Here is a 17037-nt window from a genome sequence, read left to right on the forward strand (position 1 = left end):
GGTCTTCCAGTTTGAACATAATCTCTGGTCAAATCATCCTAATGATATGCTTTGGTGCTTAAAAGGGTGTCCTGTTCTATTGCAGGTTGAGAGGTATTAATCTGACTTGATAGGAAGTTGCACACCCAACCACTAACCTTTTTTTGTAGATCGATAGGGATATCATGTCTATCTCCTTTAATCAAGGATGTTAGCAAATTTAATGACACGCCCATCTGATTCACAACATCTTGTTAGAATGAAATGTCTTTTATGCACAACCTTTCTTAAAATTTCAATGCAATCAAAGTCACCATCACCTTTGACAGCGAAAGTTTCTTCTTTGCTTTTGGATGAGGGGATAGATGCACTATTCTCTGAGTTACCCATTTCAAGGACTGCAGAATATTCAACAACTAAGCTAACACCCTCCAAATCCCCTGTTTTAATGTTCCTTCTATCCCCATAAGGCATCGTCTCTGAATTACCAAATAATAGCCCTTTACCTGCACAACAAGAATGGATTGTATTATCCACTTTGGAAACCGTAATTTTAATCCCTTCACACCTTTCCAACAAATCTCCCTTATCTGGCATTGCTTCTTCACAATTTTCCAACAAATCTCCTCGATCTGGTATTGCTTGATTTGTAATCTCTTTTGAAGAGATTTCCATGCATGTAGGCTGACATGTGCTCACTTTTGAAGATAACTCGTTTTCCTGCTCCAAACAAACTTCATTTTCATTATCATCATCCTGATCAAAATTTTCTTCTCCTGCTTCACCTAGTTTCGTTTCTTCCTTGTCGCTATTATCTTCCTTATTATTGATTTCCTTTCGACATGCTTTAACTTCTGCAAATGATTTTTCTAAACGTTGAAATGCTTCTTGAATTTTACTAAATTTCTCCATGAATTCAGGACATGTACATAATGGCATATTGTGCGGCGAACAATGTTCAAAGATTCGCATGGTTATATTGTGCGGCATGGCTCTAATACCAGAGAAGCAACAAAACTTATAGCTTGTTGACTTAAATGTAATATACGAAAATGTATTTTGTAATAATAATTTATTATATATATAAAATGTACATGTGATGTTGAATGTTACAATGAGGACCTGCATATATACCTAAGCAGGTGTTCTTTCGTGATGGGGCATGTCTTTTAGACATGCCTTTTCACTTAACTAATGACTACTTAACAAATCATTACTTGATTATTTAGTATTTATATTTATTTTATTTGTTACGAATTATATTCATAACAGGGTCCTGGAGAAATTAATTTTTAAAGGTCTCCGACCAAGGGAATATTGAAAATTTCCAAAGATTTTGGACCCTTGGGCTTTGGTAGTTAAGTGAAAGTCGTTTTTTTGAGGAAATCAACCCAAAATAATTAGTTTTGAGTTGATTAAAATTCAATTAAATGAAAAATTCGAATTTCCTCAAAAAATAAAATAATTTCGACAAAGGAAATTAAAAGATAATTATATCTTTTTTAACGGTTGAGATTACTTTGACGGGGATCAAGCCAACTAGCCGTTGGAGAATTAATCCATAAATTAGAGGTCAATTGTCATTCAAATGATCCGATCATTGAATCGTGTACTAGCTTTTGAAGCTCTTGTAAACTTTTTCTGGAATAATACAACACAAAGTCTTGGGGTCTTACTTGATGGCAGTGTTCCTCTCTGGTATCTTATGGTAACATGTGTTTATTTTTTTGTTGATCATCTATACGATGATGGTTCATAGCTCTTCTAGATCAATTTATTGCACAACTATCTTGCTTAAATTGTTGGGTTTTAAGATAACATTAAGATTTTTATTCGATTGGCAAGTATCTCCAATCTTTGTAGATTTAATCGTTATTTTATACCTCTATTAATTTGGCGACTTATATTTTAGGTGTGTAGAAGTCATCTTTATTCAAAGATTTTGGGTGTTTGTGAAAGTCCTCGGTTGGACCAGCCGACTTCCGAAACTTAAGATCTGGAGAGCATTCTAGATAAAAGCTCTGAGATTATCTAATGAAGTATATTTTGCAGGGATTTTCTGGGCTATTATTAAAATATTATTTATCTTCAAAATATTGTGCTAAAAAGTTAGATTTGGCTAGCAGGAGCTTGAAATCTTCAGATTTGGAAGTAAAGTCGGACTCATACTCCTCAGGTCTGATAGATTGGTAATTTTAATTGTATAAATATTTAGAAATTTTAGATTTTGATTTTCTAACTTCGGGTTTTAATTTCAGATTTTTTATATATTTGTATGGGGTTTCTGGGTTTTGTTTGTTGTTTGTGCAGCTATAGATTTGAAGGTTTTTTAAGGAGATTTTTTAAGATCTGAGATAGATCTAGACCCTGGAGGGCAAGATCTTGTCTCAGAAAACAATTTGTTTGAAGGGAAGGTTCAGATTTGAGGTTTTTCTTAGAACAAATTGTAAGCAGACATATATCAGTTTGAAATATAAATTTATGGGAAATTTTTAAGGCCCTTGGGCTACCATTTTTTTCTCCTATTCGCCAACATGAAGCTCCAACTTTCTGCTTCCTCTTTTTCTGCTCCATTGCATTTCGAAGACCTTCAAAATCCGCTACTAAATCCCTGCGTTTTTTTATTATTTTTTTTGCTCCCTGAAAACCCTCTTTCCTCTGATTGCGTTTTTCCTCCTCTCCTCTGCGTTTGTTCTTTAACCTGCTGCCCTATTTTCTATGTTAAGCCTCCTTCGCCTAATGCTATCCACTCCCTCCCACATTCTTTCTTCTTCTTTCTTCTTGCGTGTGGGTTTCTCCCTTGCTGTGTCTCCCTTGTCCCTTCCTTGCTGCTATTTTCCTCTCTGTCCATGTAGTCTCCTCTGTCTGCCAACATTCCTCAGCTCCGAGCTCCTTGCATGCCCCTTCATCTCCTCGCAACTCTTCCCTTTGCTGCTCCTTCATTTCTGTGTCCATTCCAACCTATCTCCCGTTGGCTTTATGTTCTTCGACCTTATTTAATCACAAAACAATAAAAATTCAAATTTTCACTTTATTACCTTAACATTTTCATTCAATTTTCATTAATTTTTTTTTTTTTTTTGGTGTTGGCCTTTGAAAAGAATTGAATTTTGCTTTCTCTTTTTGATTTAATTTTATTTTTGATGTGTGGCCTTTGGCCCATTAAAAACAAAAATTAAATTCAACTTTATCATAAAATCTCACCTTTGGCCTTCTTAAAAAGATTTTTTTTTTATGACATTAAAAAGGTTTTACATTGATCCCTTTAAAACAAAAAATTAAAATCTAACTTTTATGTTTCCACATTTAAAATCTTTTTTGATTTATTGCTCACATTATAACTTTAAAAGATTTTTAAAGTGCGACATAAATTTTAATGAAAGTTCATCTTAAGTTATTTTTAATTTTTTATGTGATAAAGGTTTTGGGGTTTTAAATCTTAAAAAAAATTTCGTGGTAAAAATTTAAGATTTTTCTATAGTCAAAGTAACTTTATTTTTTAATATCTCTAAAGTTTGACTATAGAAAAAAATAAATATTTTCTGGATTTGAGTCATTTAAGAAAATCATTTTAATAACATAACTGCTTGAAGAATTATTTAACATTTAAAGTTCATGGCTTTTCTTGGTAATTAATTTTCAAAATTTAAGGGCTTAAGCCTTTTGCATGCTAAGTTTCATGATCATTGGCATTGGATTTTTAATATTTTTTAATCGCTCCAAGTGTGGGTTTATTTACTTGAATTATTGGATATTTCTTGCATATTTAATTTTGAGAAATTTTTAAGTAATTGTTCAATACTCTTTTGTGGACTTGTGGAAAATTGTATATTTTACGCTCCCTAAATTGAGTATTTTGAGTATTTACATAATTGGTATTATCTTGAGGAGAGGGTGATCTTGAAGAATTGTGAAGAAGTTTTTGTTCTCTGAGCTATAATTGCATTGGAAAGAATTTAGACAAACTGAAGTGATAAGCTTGTGATTTAATTTCATATTGGGCATTATGTTGTGATGTTTTAAGCACTTTGTTGAGTTGAATGTTTTAAGAAGTTTATTTTTCAATCACTGTTTTGTGAAGTGAATATTTATTTTGGCAATTAAGGCTTTGGCATATAATTCAGAAATATATCGTGATATAAGCGCTTTCGATCCTTTATCTAGCTTCATCTTGCTCCGTCTTCTAATCATCTCGTGCACTTGCATAGTAAGTCGGTGTTGCATAGTTAAAATTTACTTCCAAGCATAAGCTTGGTCGATAAAAAGATAGGTACCCATCGATCTTTGCTTGAGAAATCTATTTCTCTTAGTACTTAAAACAGTGACCTTGCAGTCGTCAGAGCCACAGTTCTCTGCAACGCTGGAGGCACTGGGTATGTTAGATTTTCAGGAGAGGTGTCGTTAATCACACCTTAGTGTGCTTCACCTTATCTTCTTTGTGCCACTTACTACAAAATCAGGCTCAATATAGAAAAGATCGAAGGGTTAAAACTTAGATAGGCATTTAACTAAAATTAACCAAGATTCCTGCATCTCACATTAGTTTTAGGATCTACATTTCATATAAGATAGTTATTCATCCAAGCGACAATTACTTATCAATTACGTGGACCTAAATTCCATAAGGCACTGGTGTCAATCATCTAAATCTAATCGAATCCTATAAGTTTTGCTAAATCTAAAATGAGTACTTGGTTGCTTTATTATGTATCCCGAACTGGTTGGTTCCCAACTAGTTCTCCTTCATTCCGTTTTTGTAGGGTCTACCCCCATTAGTCTGCTATTGGGAGTCAGCTTAAATGGAGAGATTGGGGATTAAGGTGACAACCCCTAATCTGAGTTGTTGTCATGGTGCATAGATACTCTGTGCTACAAGGGTGCCCTAGTTTAGGGCTCATTCAATCTATGCATTGCCCTTAAAGGGTTGTCATAAACTTTGTGGACAATGCATAGAATAGGAGGTTGAGACCCAAAATGAAGAGAGGTATGACTTCACTGTTCTAAGGGAATCCTAATTTTCAAGTGGGCCATATTCAGCCTCAGAAAAATGTACTATAGTGAGAGCAGATGGGCAGCAATATAGGGCTTGCATAGTGAAGGGAGACAGATCCAATTTTGAATAGTTAGAGAAGCAATCAATGTACAATAATTAGAGCACTATAAGTGGCTATTTGATAAGGCCGAAGTGGTGTGGACAAGTGGAAAACTTGTCACAGCGAATGGGCTGTACATTGATTGACTTTTGAAGAAACCCTAAGAAGCAGCCTTTCAAAGTTTGAAGGATGTTTAAAGGACAATTTTGAAGAAACCCTCTTTGTACAGGGAGCTTAAGAGCTGGTTCACCATTGTCAGGACAGATTTATGAATACCCTGAGGACAACAACGTAGTGTATATTCACTATCAAGTGGGTTGTGCTTGAAAGACCTTATGTTAGTGGTCTTACATAAGCTAAATCACTATTGAAAGGCAGTTTAATTGGTGTCCTAAGGATTGTTAATCTGAAGCAACAATAGGACAGTTAGAGGGCTAAGGACAATCATCTAAGAGGCAGCTAGAGGATTGCCAAGAAGGCTTATTTGAAGAGCCTGGGATTTGGCTACTTTGGAAAAGATGAGAATAACATCTAGAGGGCATAATTATTTGTGATTATGGAGCTGTGTTGATTCATAAAGATTGATTGAAAAATTCAGCCATGTTGTGTTGAACAATGGATTGGCTAACCTTGTGATAATTAGTTTGTTGAAGAAACTTTGAGATAGACTATTTTCAAGGCAGAAATCAGTGCAGGAAGTGGTGGTGGACATAGTTAAGGATGTTGTAGGTGAATACCTCAAGTACAGGGTAATTATCTGTTAGGACGCAGAATGAGAGTCCTAGGAATTGCAAGATAAGCAATCTATGTAATAATAGGGTTGATTGAGGGAAGCTACAATTAGAAGTAGCTGATGTAAGAGAAGTATGTGTGCTTTTGACACAAGCTGAGGTTTGTTGATGAATTCTACCTGGTTGAGAGGGAGTGAGCATGGATTTCTCCTCTCAGGTTGAGAGGGAGTAAGGTTGGACATTGGTTCTCCCTATGTCATGTACTAGGCCAACACTAACAACCGTAACTCTAGTGCATGCATAACAGATAGGGACAATGATGATTTGAATTAGCATGGTTCTCCTTGTGTCAGGTACTAACGGATTAGGACTAATATTCTAAGTCACGTACATGGGCATAGATAAGGAGAATGGTGGATTGGATGCGCATCTTGTGTTAGAAAATTAGAAAGGCAGAAATATTTTCTTAGATAGATAATTACTTGTGATTCTTTTGTCTTTTAGTTCATTAAGCAATTATCAAAACAATAACACAAGGACCACAGATGTAGGCAAAAAGCTAGAGAAAAACCCCTATCTAGGGGAAAACCACTCAACAATTCTTCCTTCAATAGTTTCTCGAGATAATCCAAGACTCTAGACCTAGACAAAGATTCCCTCCACATCAAGTCAACCCTCAATCCTTCTTGCAGATGACAGTCCTTCACAAGCCACTTCGACCCAGTAGCAGCTTTGATCCAACAACAGTAGCATCAACAGTTTCGACCAAACTTGGAGAACTTTGATCTCCCTTGATACAGTGCGGAATGGAGTGAGACTTGTCCCAAAAAATCGATTTTGAGCCCTTCTATCTTCCTCTACAAACTCACACTTCTTTCTAGCTTCTTCTCCAGCCCTTAACAATTTCGAACTTTTCCAACTTCTAGCTTCAGAGATCGAACTATGTGAGAGTGAATGAGATGCTCCAAATGAATTCAAACTCCTTGTATTTATAGCGTGGTAGGGAGGTCAAATTACTTGACTTGATGCCAACATGACCTTCTTTAGCCCGACTTGGTGTGGAGGAGACTAAATTCATTTTTGACTCAAAAATTAATTCTTTTTACATGATTCGAGAGCCCAAGAAGGGTCTCTTTAAATGTACAATGACTCTAATGACTCAAAATAAATCCTAAAAGTCCTCAATGGGGACTTTGACGTAAAACATGATGACCCAAGCATGAAACCCATGCTTTAACAAGTCATAATAGTAAGAATAAAAATATTTTTCTTCGTTCTTTTGATAAGTACATTTCAAATACATTTATGAAGACCGAACCTAATTACAAATTTCAACATCTTGGACATACATTCTTGAATCATGCACTATGATGGATTAGGATGGAGATCCTAAGTCAAGTACATGGACTAGGATAATAATGGTCTGATGGACAAACATTCCCTTGAGGGAAATGGTCTGGTGAAAGATATACTTTGGGTATCCTAGGTGGACTATGTACCTCGGTGAGGCGTTGTGGTGTTCCATGGAATGCCTCCCAACATTGTGCTCTGATCTTGTAGAAAGATAGAGTGTACCTGTCAAGGCCTTGGTAATGTGACAATGCTGGTTATGATGATATTTTGATGCTTATCAATTTGGATCCATTCTTATGAGAATATTTCAACTTGAGATAGACCTATTGAGTCATTATGAAAAGCTCCCTAGTTAAGAGGGAGTGTTGGAAAAGTAGCTAGGTTCAGTATTCATATTTATCTTTGTACTTGTATCAATTTTATAAAAGAAGAAAAATAAATTTATATTATTATTTCTTTAGTCAAGAATGTTCTTCATGCTTCTAGGTTTTGTTGAAGTCAAAGAATTCAATTTGAGTCAAAGCCCATTTAAAAAAAAGGAAAAGAAATATTTTGTTTAGTAAAAAAAAGTCAAATTTACCTCCACAATACTAAGTCGGCTCTCTAGTTGGTCAAGTCAGCTCCTGTTCGCATACAAGAACACCTATTTATAGATGTGAATCCTCCACCAAACTGAAGTAGTTTGTTCGTGTTTTGAAGCAATATGCAAGCTTTTGAGGCAGGGATATGCAAATTTCTTTGAAGATATAGACGTGGAGAAAGGATATGAAAAGAGTTTTAGCAGTCTATGATAAGAGACCATAAGATATGCTAGCTGCTCCTGTGACGATTGTGATTCATGAAGAAGATATGTAGTTGTTTCTGTGATGATTGTGATTCATGAAGAAGATATGCAAATTGTACCTATGATGACTGTGATTCCTAAAGAATATATGTGAGTTGTTCCTAATAATACAAGCTATGGAAGAATCATGAGGTTTGTAAAATACAAGCTACAGGGAGGACGGATTTCTTTGTGAGACAAGGCATCTTAAGGGCAAATTTGTGACAATGATTGGAGGGCTAACTTGGGGATCTTATGGAGGAATTTGTCTTGGTCTTGGGTCTTGAATATCTCTGTTGATCTGATTCTATAAGAAGAGGATTGTTTGGGTTTTCCCTAGTTGTGGGGTTTTGACCTAGCATGGAGCCTATATCTTGTGTTCTTTGTTCTTTGTGATCTTCATGTTTTGGTGGTTGCTTGATGAAGAAGTAAAATAAAATTAATAAAAAATGGCAACAAATATCACAAGTAATTATTATGAAAGGAGAATCAACATTAATCTCAACTACCTTGATTTCCAACAAAAACCACTCAAATGAATCCTAAATCCTGATGCCCAACGAATCACCAAAAAACAAGAGAAAAAAAAATAAAACCCTAACCCTTCCTATTGATATCTACATTATGGGCTGAAAATTTTAGAGGTATTTTCTAAGGATATGTCATAAGAAGTGCATACTTCAAGGAGGATAATAGGTCTCCTTTTTATAGACAAAGTTTTGGATAGAAGGGGCTTCTTAGGTTGACCGTTGGAGGGCTTGTTAGGAGATGAAATTTGAATTGTGCACACCTTGTGGACCAAGCTAGAAGGACGCTACCCTTGTGGTGAATAGATTAGGCTTTTTAATTAATGAGGGACACCTCTTGTGGGTGCAAAATATTTTGATGCCCTTCCTCAAGATGATTTCTCCATGAAACATGATAAATAACCCTTTTACTAGATGTTTAGTGACAAACAACCAATGAAGGAGTGCCATGTCAACAACCGTTGGGGTTTTTTCCCACTCATTGGGGTCTTTAACTTCAAATGCAAATATCTCTCAAACCGTGAAGAACTATGTGGCGTGTCACATACCATCAGAAACATCTTGACGAGGAGAATCCATCTAGCGTGGTATGGATGCAAGAATCAATGATTTTCCATGTCATGTTGAGCGACAAAAATCGGGGAAGGTCTTGGTGCTGCTTGGGTTGACATCAATGACAACTACCTATCAACAATCATATTATTCTTTTTCCATTCTTTTAGCTGCATCAACCTAGAAGGCAATTTTTTTGGCTCTACTTAATAATGTGGATAAGAGAGTGCAATTGTAATGAACCAATGACAAGTTAGACCCGAAGAATGGAGATGGTATCAAAGGCTTATAATGTAACATGGAAAGTGCTAAGTATGGTAAAAGGGAGAATGAACATGCTATTTCTATCCAGGTCTTCCAAGTAGTTACCCTCCTACAATCCTAAGGCCTTAGGGGAGGTCCCACTGGAATAGGGTTAAAAATTAACCCCCTATAATGTGAGAGGACAAATTTACAGTCAAGATTGATCAAGCATCTAGATCACCCCTTTATCCTTACTAAATGCCCAAAACATTAAGTAAACTATAAAAGCACTTGATTGCAAAATGATCAAAGTACTTGTTGGGTGGTATCCTGCCTTCATCTAAGAGGATTGCTGGATGGTGAGAAGTTTAGTGATTGGTGTAGATGGTGGAGCTGGCTGTTGAAAATCTAGGGGCAACAAATTAGGTGATTTCTCTTACTTTGATAACTGCTTGTGATATATTTTACTTATCTTGTTTAGCTTCTTCTTTCACTTAATTATAATAAGTGTTCTTATCATTAAACAATTACAATTACCAAACCATATAGAACAATAAGACAAGAGGACAAAAGATATAGGTGATTAGCTAGGGCCAAAACCTCTCCACTTGAGAGGCAAACCCACAAGAATTCTTCTCTTCTTATAGAAATTCAATTGATGAATTCCAAGACCTATGACCCTTGACCAAGACTCCTCCAAGACCTAGTCAAAATTCTCTTCTTATAGAATTTCAACCCAAGTCAAACTTGCCTTCTTGCAGCCTTCACTTTTTCCTTTGACCAAGAAATTCGACCTGTAATTTTCACTGCAACTTTGGTCTCTTTCACCTGCAATTTTCGGCCTCCTTGTTGACCCTGTAGTTTCACACGTGTTACCAATCTACGGCTGTTAAAATTGGCAACTAGGGTCAAATTTCACTTTGGATAGCTCATTTGATTGAGATGATTATAACATTGAATTCCTCTTTTCAAGAGGACCAAAATCGACCTAATGATCATCAAATTTGGATGAGGAGAAATGTGTTTTTGAAGCGAAGCCCACACATATGCAAATTGCCAAAGCTGGCCAATCCTGGAAGTTGTTGGATTGGTTGTTTTTTCCAAGTCCAGTCTAGTTTTGATAACATTCAATGGGACATGATTTTGTGTAGAGGGTTGTATTTTGTATAATGAAGGGACTTGCTTGATAGGAAGAAGGTAATTTTGTTTGTCATCCTCTTTGACATTGGTTTTTTGATTGGATGCTTTCAGTCAAAGCAAGAAACGTCACCCAACAACTTGTGGATTCCGTTCTTCACTAAGTGGCCATGATTAGGGAGAATCTAATTTGTCAAAGTCACCTAGGAACCATACTTGGTTATATCCACATGAAATGTCTCCTTGTGAAAGTAAATATTAGATTCTGTTAAACCTAGAACCTGGTAAATTATTAACCTAGCAGATTGCAAATTTATTGAATAACTTACACAACTAGGTTCTTAACATTCAACAGATGCAAAAATAAAATAACCAATCTCATAAAAAGCAACACATATTTTTCCCGATCAAAGTTTTTCATTAATAATCCAAACTTACTTAGGCTCCTGTCTTGGGATAATGGCCCAACTGAGGAATAACTTACACCCTTGGATCTGATTTGACTGATGAACCCTCCTTGGATGATTCAAATCTCCTTGATTCCCTTCCTTAGACCCAACACTCATTGAGAAGCCTCTCTCAATCTTGTGCTACTGTAGTGTGTCTTTCCCATTTCCCTAGCCTTGCTTTTATAACTTTACATTGAGCTAAATCCATAACCCTAATCTCTAAAGTGATTGACAATCGAGATTAAATCTTCCCTCACTTGAGATCAACGATTGAGATTAAAACATATATGCTAAAGTAATTTACTTTACTTTTCCTACGTTTCTTTAGCTCAATAATCCAACATAATGACATGTGCTTTTTCCTAAGTTAGAATTAGGTGAAGTTACATTAGCAATATTGAGACCTTCTTGACAGATCAGAAGGAATCTGTTAACTACTCCTCCCTTTCTGAACCTAAAGGTTGACTTGCTCTAAACTGTTCAATCTTTGGAGCTGCTTGCTCCTTGTTCTTTGTCACGGATCTGCGTCTTGTCGTTGCTCAAATAGGCTGGCCCTTTAGCCTACATAGGTTGCTCTCTTTAACTCAAAGACGTGGTCATCATTCGAGATAGATCCCTTAGCTCTAATCAGTGTATGTCCATCCTAGAATGCTACACTATACCCCTTCTTCTCGATCATCGAGATTAAGAGCAAACTAAACCTGAGTTCCGACACCCATAGTACGTCCTTCACTTCCATCTTGCTTCTTGACTCATGTTGGAATAACACTGTTCCAACCCCTCTAAATACATGCTTCGTATCAATGCGTAGCTTCACATTCAATTCTCAATCCCACTCGGTTAGGTTGGTGAATTTCTCTTGTGTTGTTGTCATATCTTTTGTGGCTGCACTGTCTAGTAGCCACACACTCATTGGTACTTGCTCGAGGTAAAGTAGGAAACAAGTGCGAATTTTGTTTTGAAGTTCTTGGCAAACTCCTGCCAATGCAACTACAGCTGGTCGTGTGCCCTTTCTCCTTTCCTTCCTCTTCGAGCACTATGAAGTTTAGTGTCCCATCTTATGATTAGATAAACACTTGACCACAGCCAAGTCCTTCATCTTCTTTGACTATGAGGCTGACTCCTTACTCTTGTTGAGCTCTTTACTTTTCCTTTTGCAATCAGAGCCACGTTCTCGTCATCTGCTTGCTTGTTGATTTTTCCCTTTTATTGTAAAATGATTTCCTCTTGTATGCAGTCATCTTTGGGCCTATCAAATGTGTGTAATTTATCTCGAGCACAAACTGCTTTGATGAATGGATCTTATGCCTTTGAGAATCCGTTTATCGCTACATTTACTGTTTTTGAGTCTTTTAACTTTTCTCCCACTGTTGCAAGTTGATCACGAATTTGTGCTATCTTCACCAAATAACTCATCACCGAGTTGGATCTGGTCATCTGCATAGTCCGAAGCACATTTTTCAATATCGTCTTCCTGTCTATTGTCTTTCTTAGGTATAATTCTACCAATGCTTCAAACATCTCCTTGGCTGTCCTCTTCTTGGTTAAGTGAAGGATCAAAAGATCCTTCATGACATCCATAAGTACGCTCTGTGCCTTTATCTCCTTTGCTAGAAGGGCCTTCTCTATAGGATCTGACTCCTCTGGGATCTCAGTCTCAACAATCTCCAAGAGTTCATTTCCTTGAGTACTAATGTGACCCTAGCCTTCCAAGATAGTAAGTTTGACTCTCAATCTAATCTGTATTTGTACCAAAGACCCATGATGACCATTTTTTCAACTCTTGTAGAAGAAGTTTTGAAGAATTTCTACTTGGCCCTTTAGGCACCGAAATGTGCTTTTAACTAGTTTGGTTTTTCTATCTCTCTCTAAAGGTTGACCTTTTCCAATCATACTTAGCACTGTTCTTCATGATCTGTCACCTGCACACACTCCAGTTGTCTCACGTCTGGCCTTGTTGTCTAGTGGTTGCTCTAGTGATCATTTATCTGCAACTTATCTCCTTCAATCTATCAACGTCTCTGCCCCTGCACAAACCTATTTGCTAACATAGTTGTGTCAAATAATGCACTATTTTAGAACCTTTTCCTGTTGCAGGTGAGTGTGACTACTTTATCGCCCTGACATTCGTGTCCTGCAATCAATCCACACAAAACCTCCCGTCAACTTTTCTTGGAATCTGCTGCGCATTTTGCTGACAACTATGATGATTGCAGGCTGTGGTCACGGTTTACCTATCGCCCACCTTGGCCAAGAATCCTCTGCGGTTGTGGTCACTATTTACCTGTTGACCACCAAGACCAACACTCCTCTGTGACTGTGGTTTTTTTTGTTTCTGCGTGGTGTCGGTTTGTTGGTTGTCGACCCTGGTGACTCCTATGCAGACTGCGCGATTGACTTCCCATGCGTAGGACTAGATCCCTGGTTGGCGTCTTGTGGTGCAAACTTTGCTGGCCACTTACTGTGTGGTTCTCCTCTACTGTCGATGGCCATAACACTGTCTACTGATGGCTAGTGTGGCGGTTGGGTGGGTCGTCAAACCTATCGGCCACGTATTCGACCCTCAATTTTTTTATCTCATAAAAAAATCACCCCCCCAGTCTACGAATTTGTACGGCCTAAAAAAAGTCAAAATTAGCATTGTATGAAGGATTTCTTTAGCCCTAAAAAAATTCACCTTTGTATGCTTGCAGCCAAAACTTGGCTTGTTGTAATTCTGAGATTGATTTTCAGAAACGTGGCTCTGATACAATGTTAGATTCCGTTGAACCTAATACCTAGTAAAATATTTACCTAGTAGATTGCAAATCTACTGAGTAACTTACATAGATTGGTTCTTAACAGTTAGAGAAAGCAAAAATAAAATAACCAGTCTCATTAAAGCAACACATAGATTTTGCCCAATCAAAGTTTTTCATTAATAATCCAAACTTACTTGGTCTCTCGTCTTGGGATAATGGCTCAACTGAGGAATAACTTACAACCTTGGATCTGATCCGGCTGATCAACCGTCCTTGGCTGATCTGGATCTCCTTGCTACCCTTCCTTGGACTCGACACTCACTAAGAAGCCTCTCTCAATTTTGTGCTGCTGTAGTGTGCCTTTTCCATCTCTGTAGCCTTGCTTTTATAACGTTTTATTGAGCTAAATTCCTAATCCCAATCTCCAAAGTGATTGACGACTGAGGTTAAATCTCGCCTCACTTGAAATCAATGGTTGAGATTAGAACATATTCACTAAGTAATTTTCTTTACTTTTCCTAAATTTCTTTAGCTCAATAAGCCAACATAATAATATGTTCTTTTTCCTCAGTTAGACTTAGGCTAAGTTACATTAGCAACTTTCTCACACTAGAGCAGGTACCTAAGGAGACTGTGGGCAACTTCTGCATGCCTAGACACATAGGCCTGTGCAGAAGTACCTGGCTGAGCTAGAATCATCAATAGTAAAATGGCCCATGAGGGGCAAGCACGTCACAAGCAGGAATCAAACTTGGGTGGGGAGGATAACAATGCCTCACTTTAACCACTCAAGCTAGATGCCACTCATAGCCTTTATTTTTGACATTTATACCTGTTTCCCTTTGTTTGTTATTGTTCTATTTGAGAACAGCTGGTGTTTTTGGAAAAAAAATGTATCTGTTCATTGTTAAGTTTAATAATAAATAAAAGGGGATAATTAAGTAATGGTTTTATATAGTAAGTGACGTCCTTATGTATTTGCATAATTATGCAATCAATGTGCCATTCTCTATGTGTTTTACAATGGTTATGTAGTCCCCTTTGTGAGTCCACAACAGAAAATCCTCTGTACACGTTGTTATGATAATAAAAATGATGAGTGTACACGTTCTTTTCCTTACTATTGCTTTTCACTTATTCTATATCATACTAGTGCAGTCAAGTCAGTTTGCATTTCTTGTATAAATGCCCTATCTTTTCTGAGACTGTAGGCTGACCTTTAAGCACATTAAATATGCATAATGTCAACTGTGTTATAGTAATTTCAAGCCTCCAATCATTCATGCCTTACTTCGAAACACCAATACCTGTGAGTTGGAAATGTTTTGGATTTTTTGGTGATAACAATTTCTGATGTGTGCCATTTTCTTTCTACTTTTCTGGTCCGTCACTTACTCTTAACTTGTGATCATGGTTATCCAACGTGTTGGCTTCAACTTTAGAGGCCTCTCTTTTTAGTTAGTGAATACAAAAACTAAATATTTGATTAATTTAATATAATATATATTAGGCATTTCTAGGCTCAATTAAAATTCTTTGATGATGAATGGTGGAATTACTGCATGCCATGTTTGCTGATTAATTCTTTCCTTCTTATTGCCTGTGAAATTAAATTAAATTTTATTGAATGACGAACCAACTATGACTGTATAATTGAGTCTTTGTTTCTATGTACTTTCAATCAAATGGAATTTAGCTATATCTCAGTTTTTCTGATTTGGTTCTCTATGTGTTCCAGATCTAGCTGTTGAACTAACAAAAGATACATCTACAAGTTTGGAGAAAGAGGTTATTTCTACCTTTCTCAAAAGGGCTTTTCCAAGACTTGATGCATGGTTTCATTGGTTTAATACCACTCAAACAGGTGAAAACCTAACTTGGTCTTGTAGAGCAACGATAATTCTCCAATTACTTATCTTTATTTTTCATATATATAATGGTCAGTGCATCTTATATTTCATTGCAAAACAAAGGTACAGATCACATATTCCATTATAGTGCTCTAAGTATGTAGATTTAAGAGGGTCAATAAATTTAAATGAGGCTGTTTAAATGTACTACAGTGTGTGTGTGTTTGTGTGATGAATCAATCTGGTTCAGAGCATGAATATCCAAAATACATGGAATATAAAGAAATCTATCAGGATATACTGAATAAATATCAGAGAAATTGATCATAGAATAAATATTACAGGGATGATTGATTTCAAACAGAGCTCCATATAAATACCTAATCAGGGGCACATTTTTATTGAAGGACATGTCCTTTTGATAAGACATATCTTTTCATTATTTAATTTTGTTTATTCATATTTATTTTATATATTTATGATTATTACATTTGTGAAAATTTCTAAACTGAAATTCTACTGCAGCAACTGATTTATTTCACCTACTTATTATTCACAATAAGTTGTTTACGAAATCCCTTTAGCAAATAATAAAATAAATTCTACTGCAGTTATCACACAATTACCTAGAGAAAAAACATGCACAATAACCAATCACATCAACACACTGGTTTTTGGACAATTGTCCCTAGAAAAACCCAATGCTGGAAAACAAGTGCAGCAGATGAGGGCTTTATTAATCTTTAGCAACAATTTTTTTTACAAGGAATGATTTTATAGAGAAACTGAAAGAAAACACCTGAGACTTTCCCTTTGAGACTTTCTGACACTTTGGAGACTCTACTCCCACTCCTGCCTCACCTGTGCGCCACTGCGTGGCTCAGTGTGGCTCTGCGTCCCTCATCTTTAGCCTGCATGAGGGCTACGTCTCTCTCTGCGCTGTCTCCCACTATCCCTACGTCACCTCCTCCTCAGACACTGCTTGCTGCTGATGCCATCCTCTTCCTCCACTTTGCAACTCTCCCTCTGAAATCGATCTCCTTTACTTGAGAATCGATTTTCCTAGAGACACTGAGTATCTGCCGGTGTGTGTCCAAATGATTCTCAAGTCTTCTCTTATACTTTTCCTGTTGATGAATCAACGACCGAGATTAAGTCTCTAATCAATGGCTAAGATTAAAACAAACTTGATCCTCGTCTCTTAGAAGCTTCTCACCCTTATCTTTATTAATACCCATTAATATTTTTATTTTCCTAAGTTTAGACTTAGGAACCCATTAAAAATATTAATTATTTTAATAACTCCTCATCTGGGTGGAATTTTTCAAAACGATTTCTGGGTCTTGGAGATCTCATGTGCCTTAGCCTCTCCAAATTTCAAGGCTAGAGCACATCCGATGCTACCAAAAATCAACACTCCCTCTTAGCGAGGAATGTGCTCTAGCAATGCTTCACTATAGAAACATCACACTGATCTTCCGCATCAGTACTTGTGCTGATGCTTGGCCTGCTGCCTCACATCCCCTGCACTACTGCTTCCTGTACTACTGCCCATGACA

The 17037-nt window shown here is 36.7% G+C and overlaps 1 protein-coding gene across 1 annotated transcript in view; it reads left to right on the forward strand.

Moving 5' to 3' along the window:
- Nucleotides 1-17037, forward strand: part of GCS1 (glucosidase 1) — a 450551-nt gene that overhangs the window by 180266 nt on the left and 253248 nt on the right. The window contains exon 14 of the mRNA XM_089385790.1: nucleotides 15367-15492. Coding sequence (XP_089241916.1) covers nucleotides 15367-15492 — 126 coding nt within the window. The remainder of the gene's footprint in view (nucleotides 1-15366; nucleotides 15493-17037) is intronic.

This window comes from Pinus tabuliformis, chromosome Q (genome assembly GCF_031772625.1).
Source record: "Pinus tabuliformis cultivar Carrire ecotype Pingquan chromosome Q, CPIR1, whole genome shotgun sequence".
Taxonomy (NCBI): Eukaryota; Viridiplantae; Streptophyta; class Pinopsida; order Pinales; family Pinaceae; genus Pinus; species Pinus tabuliformis.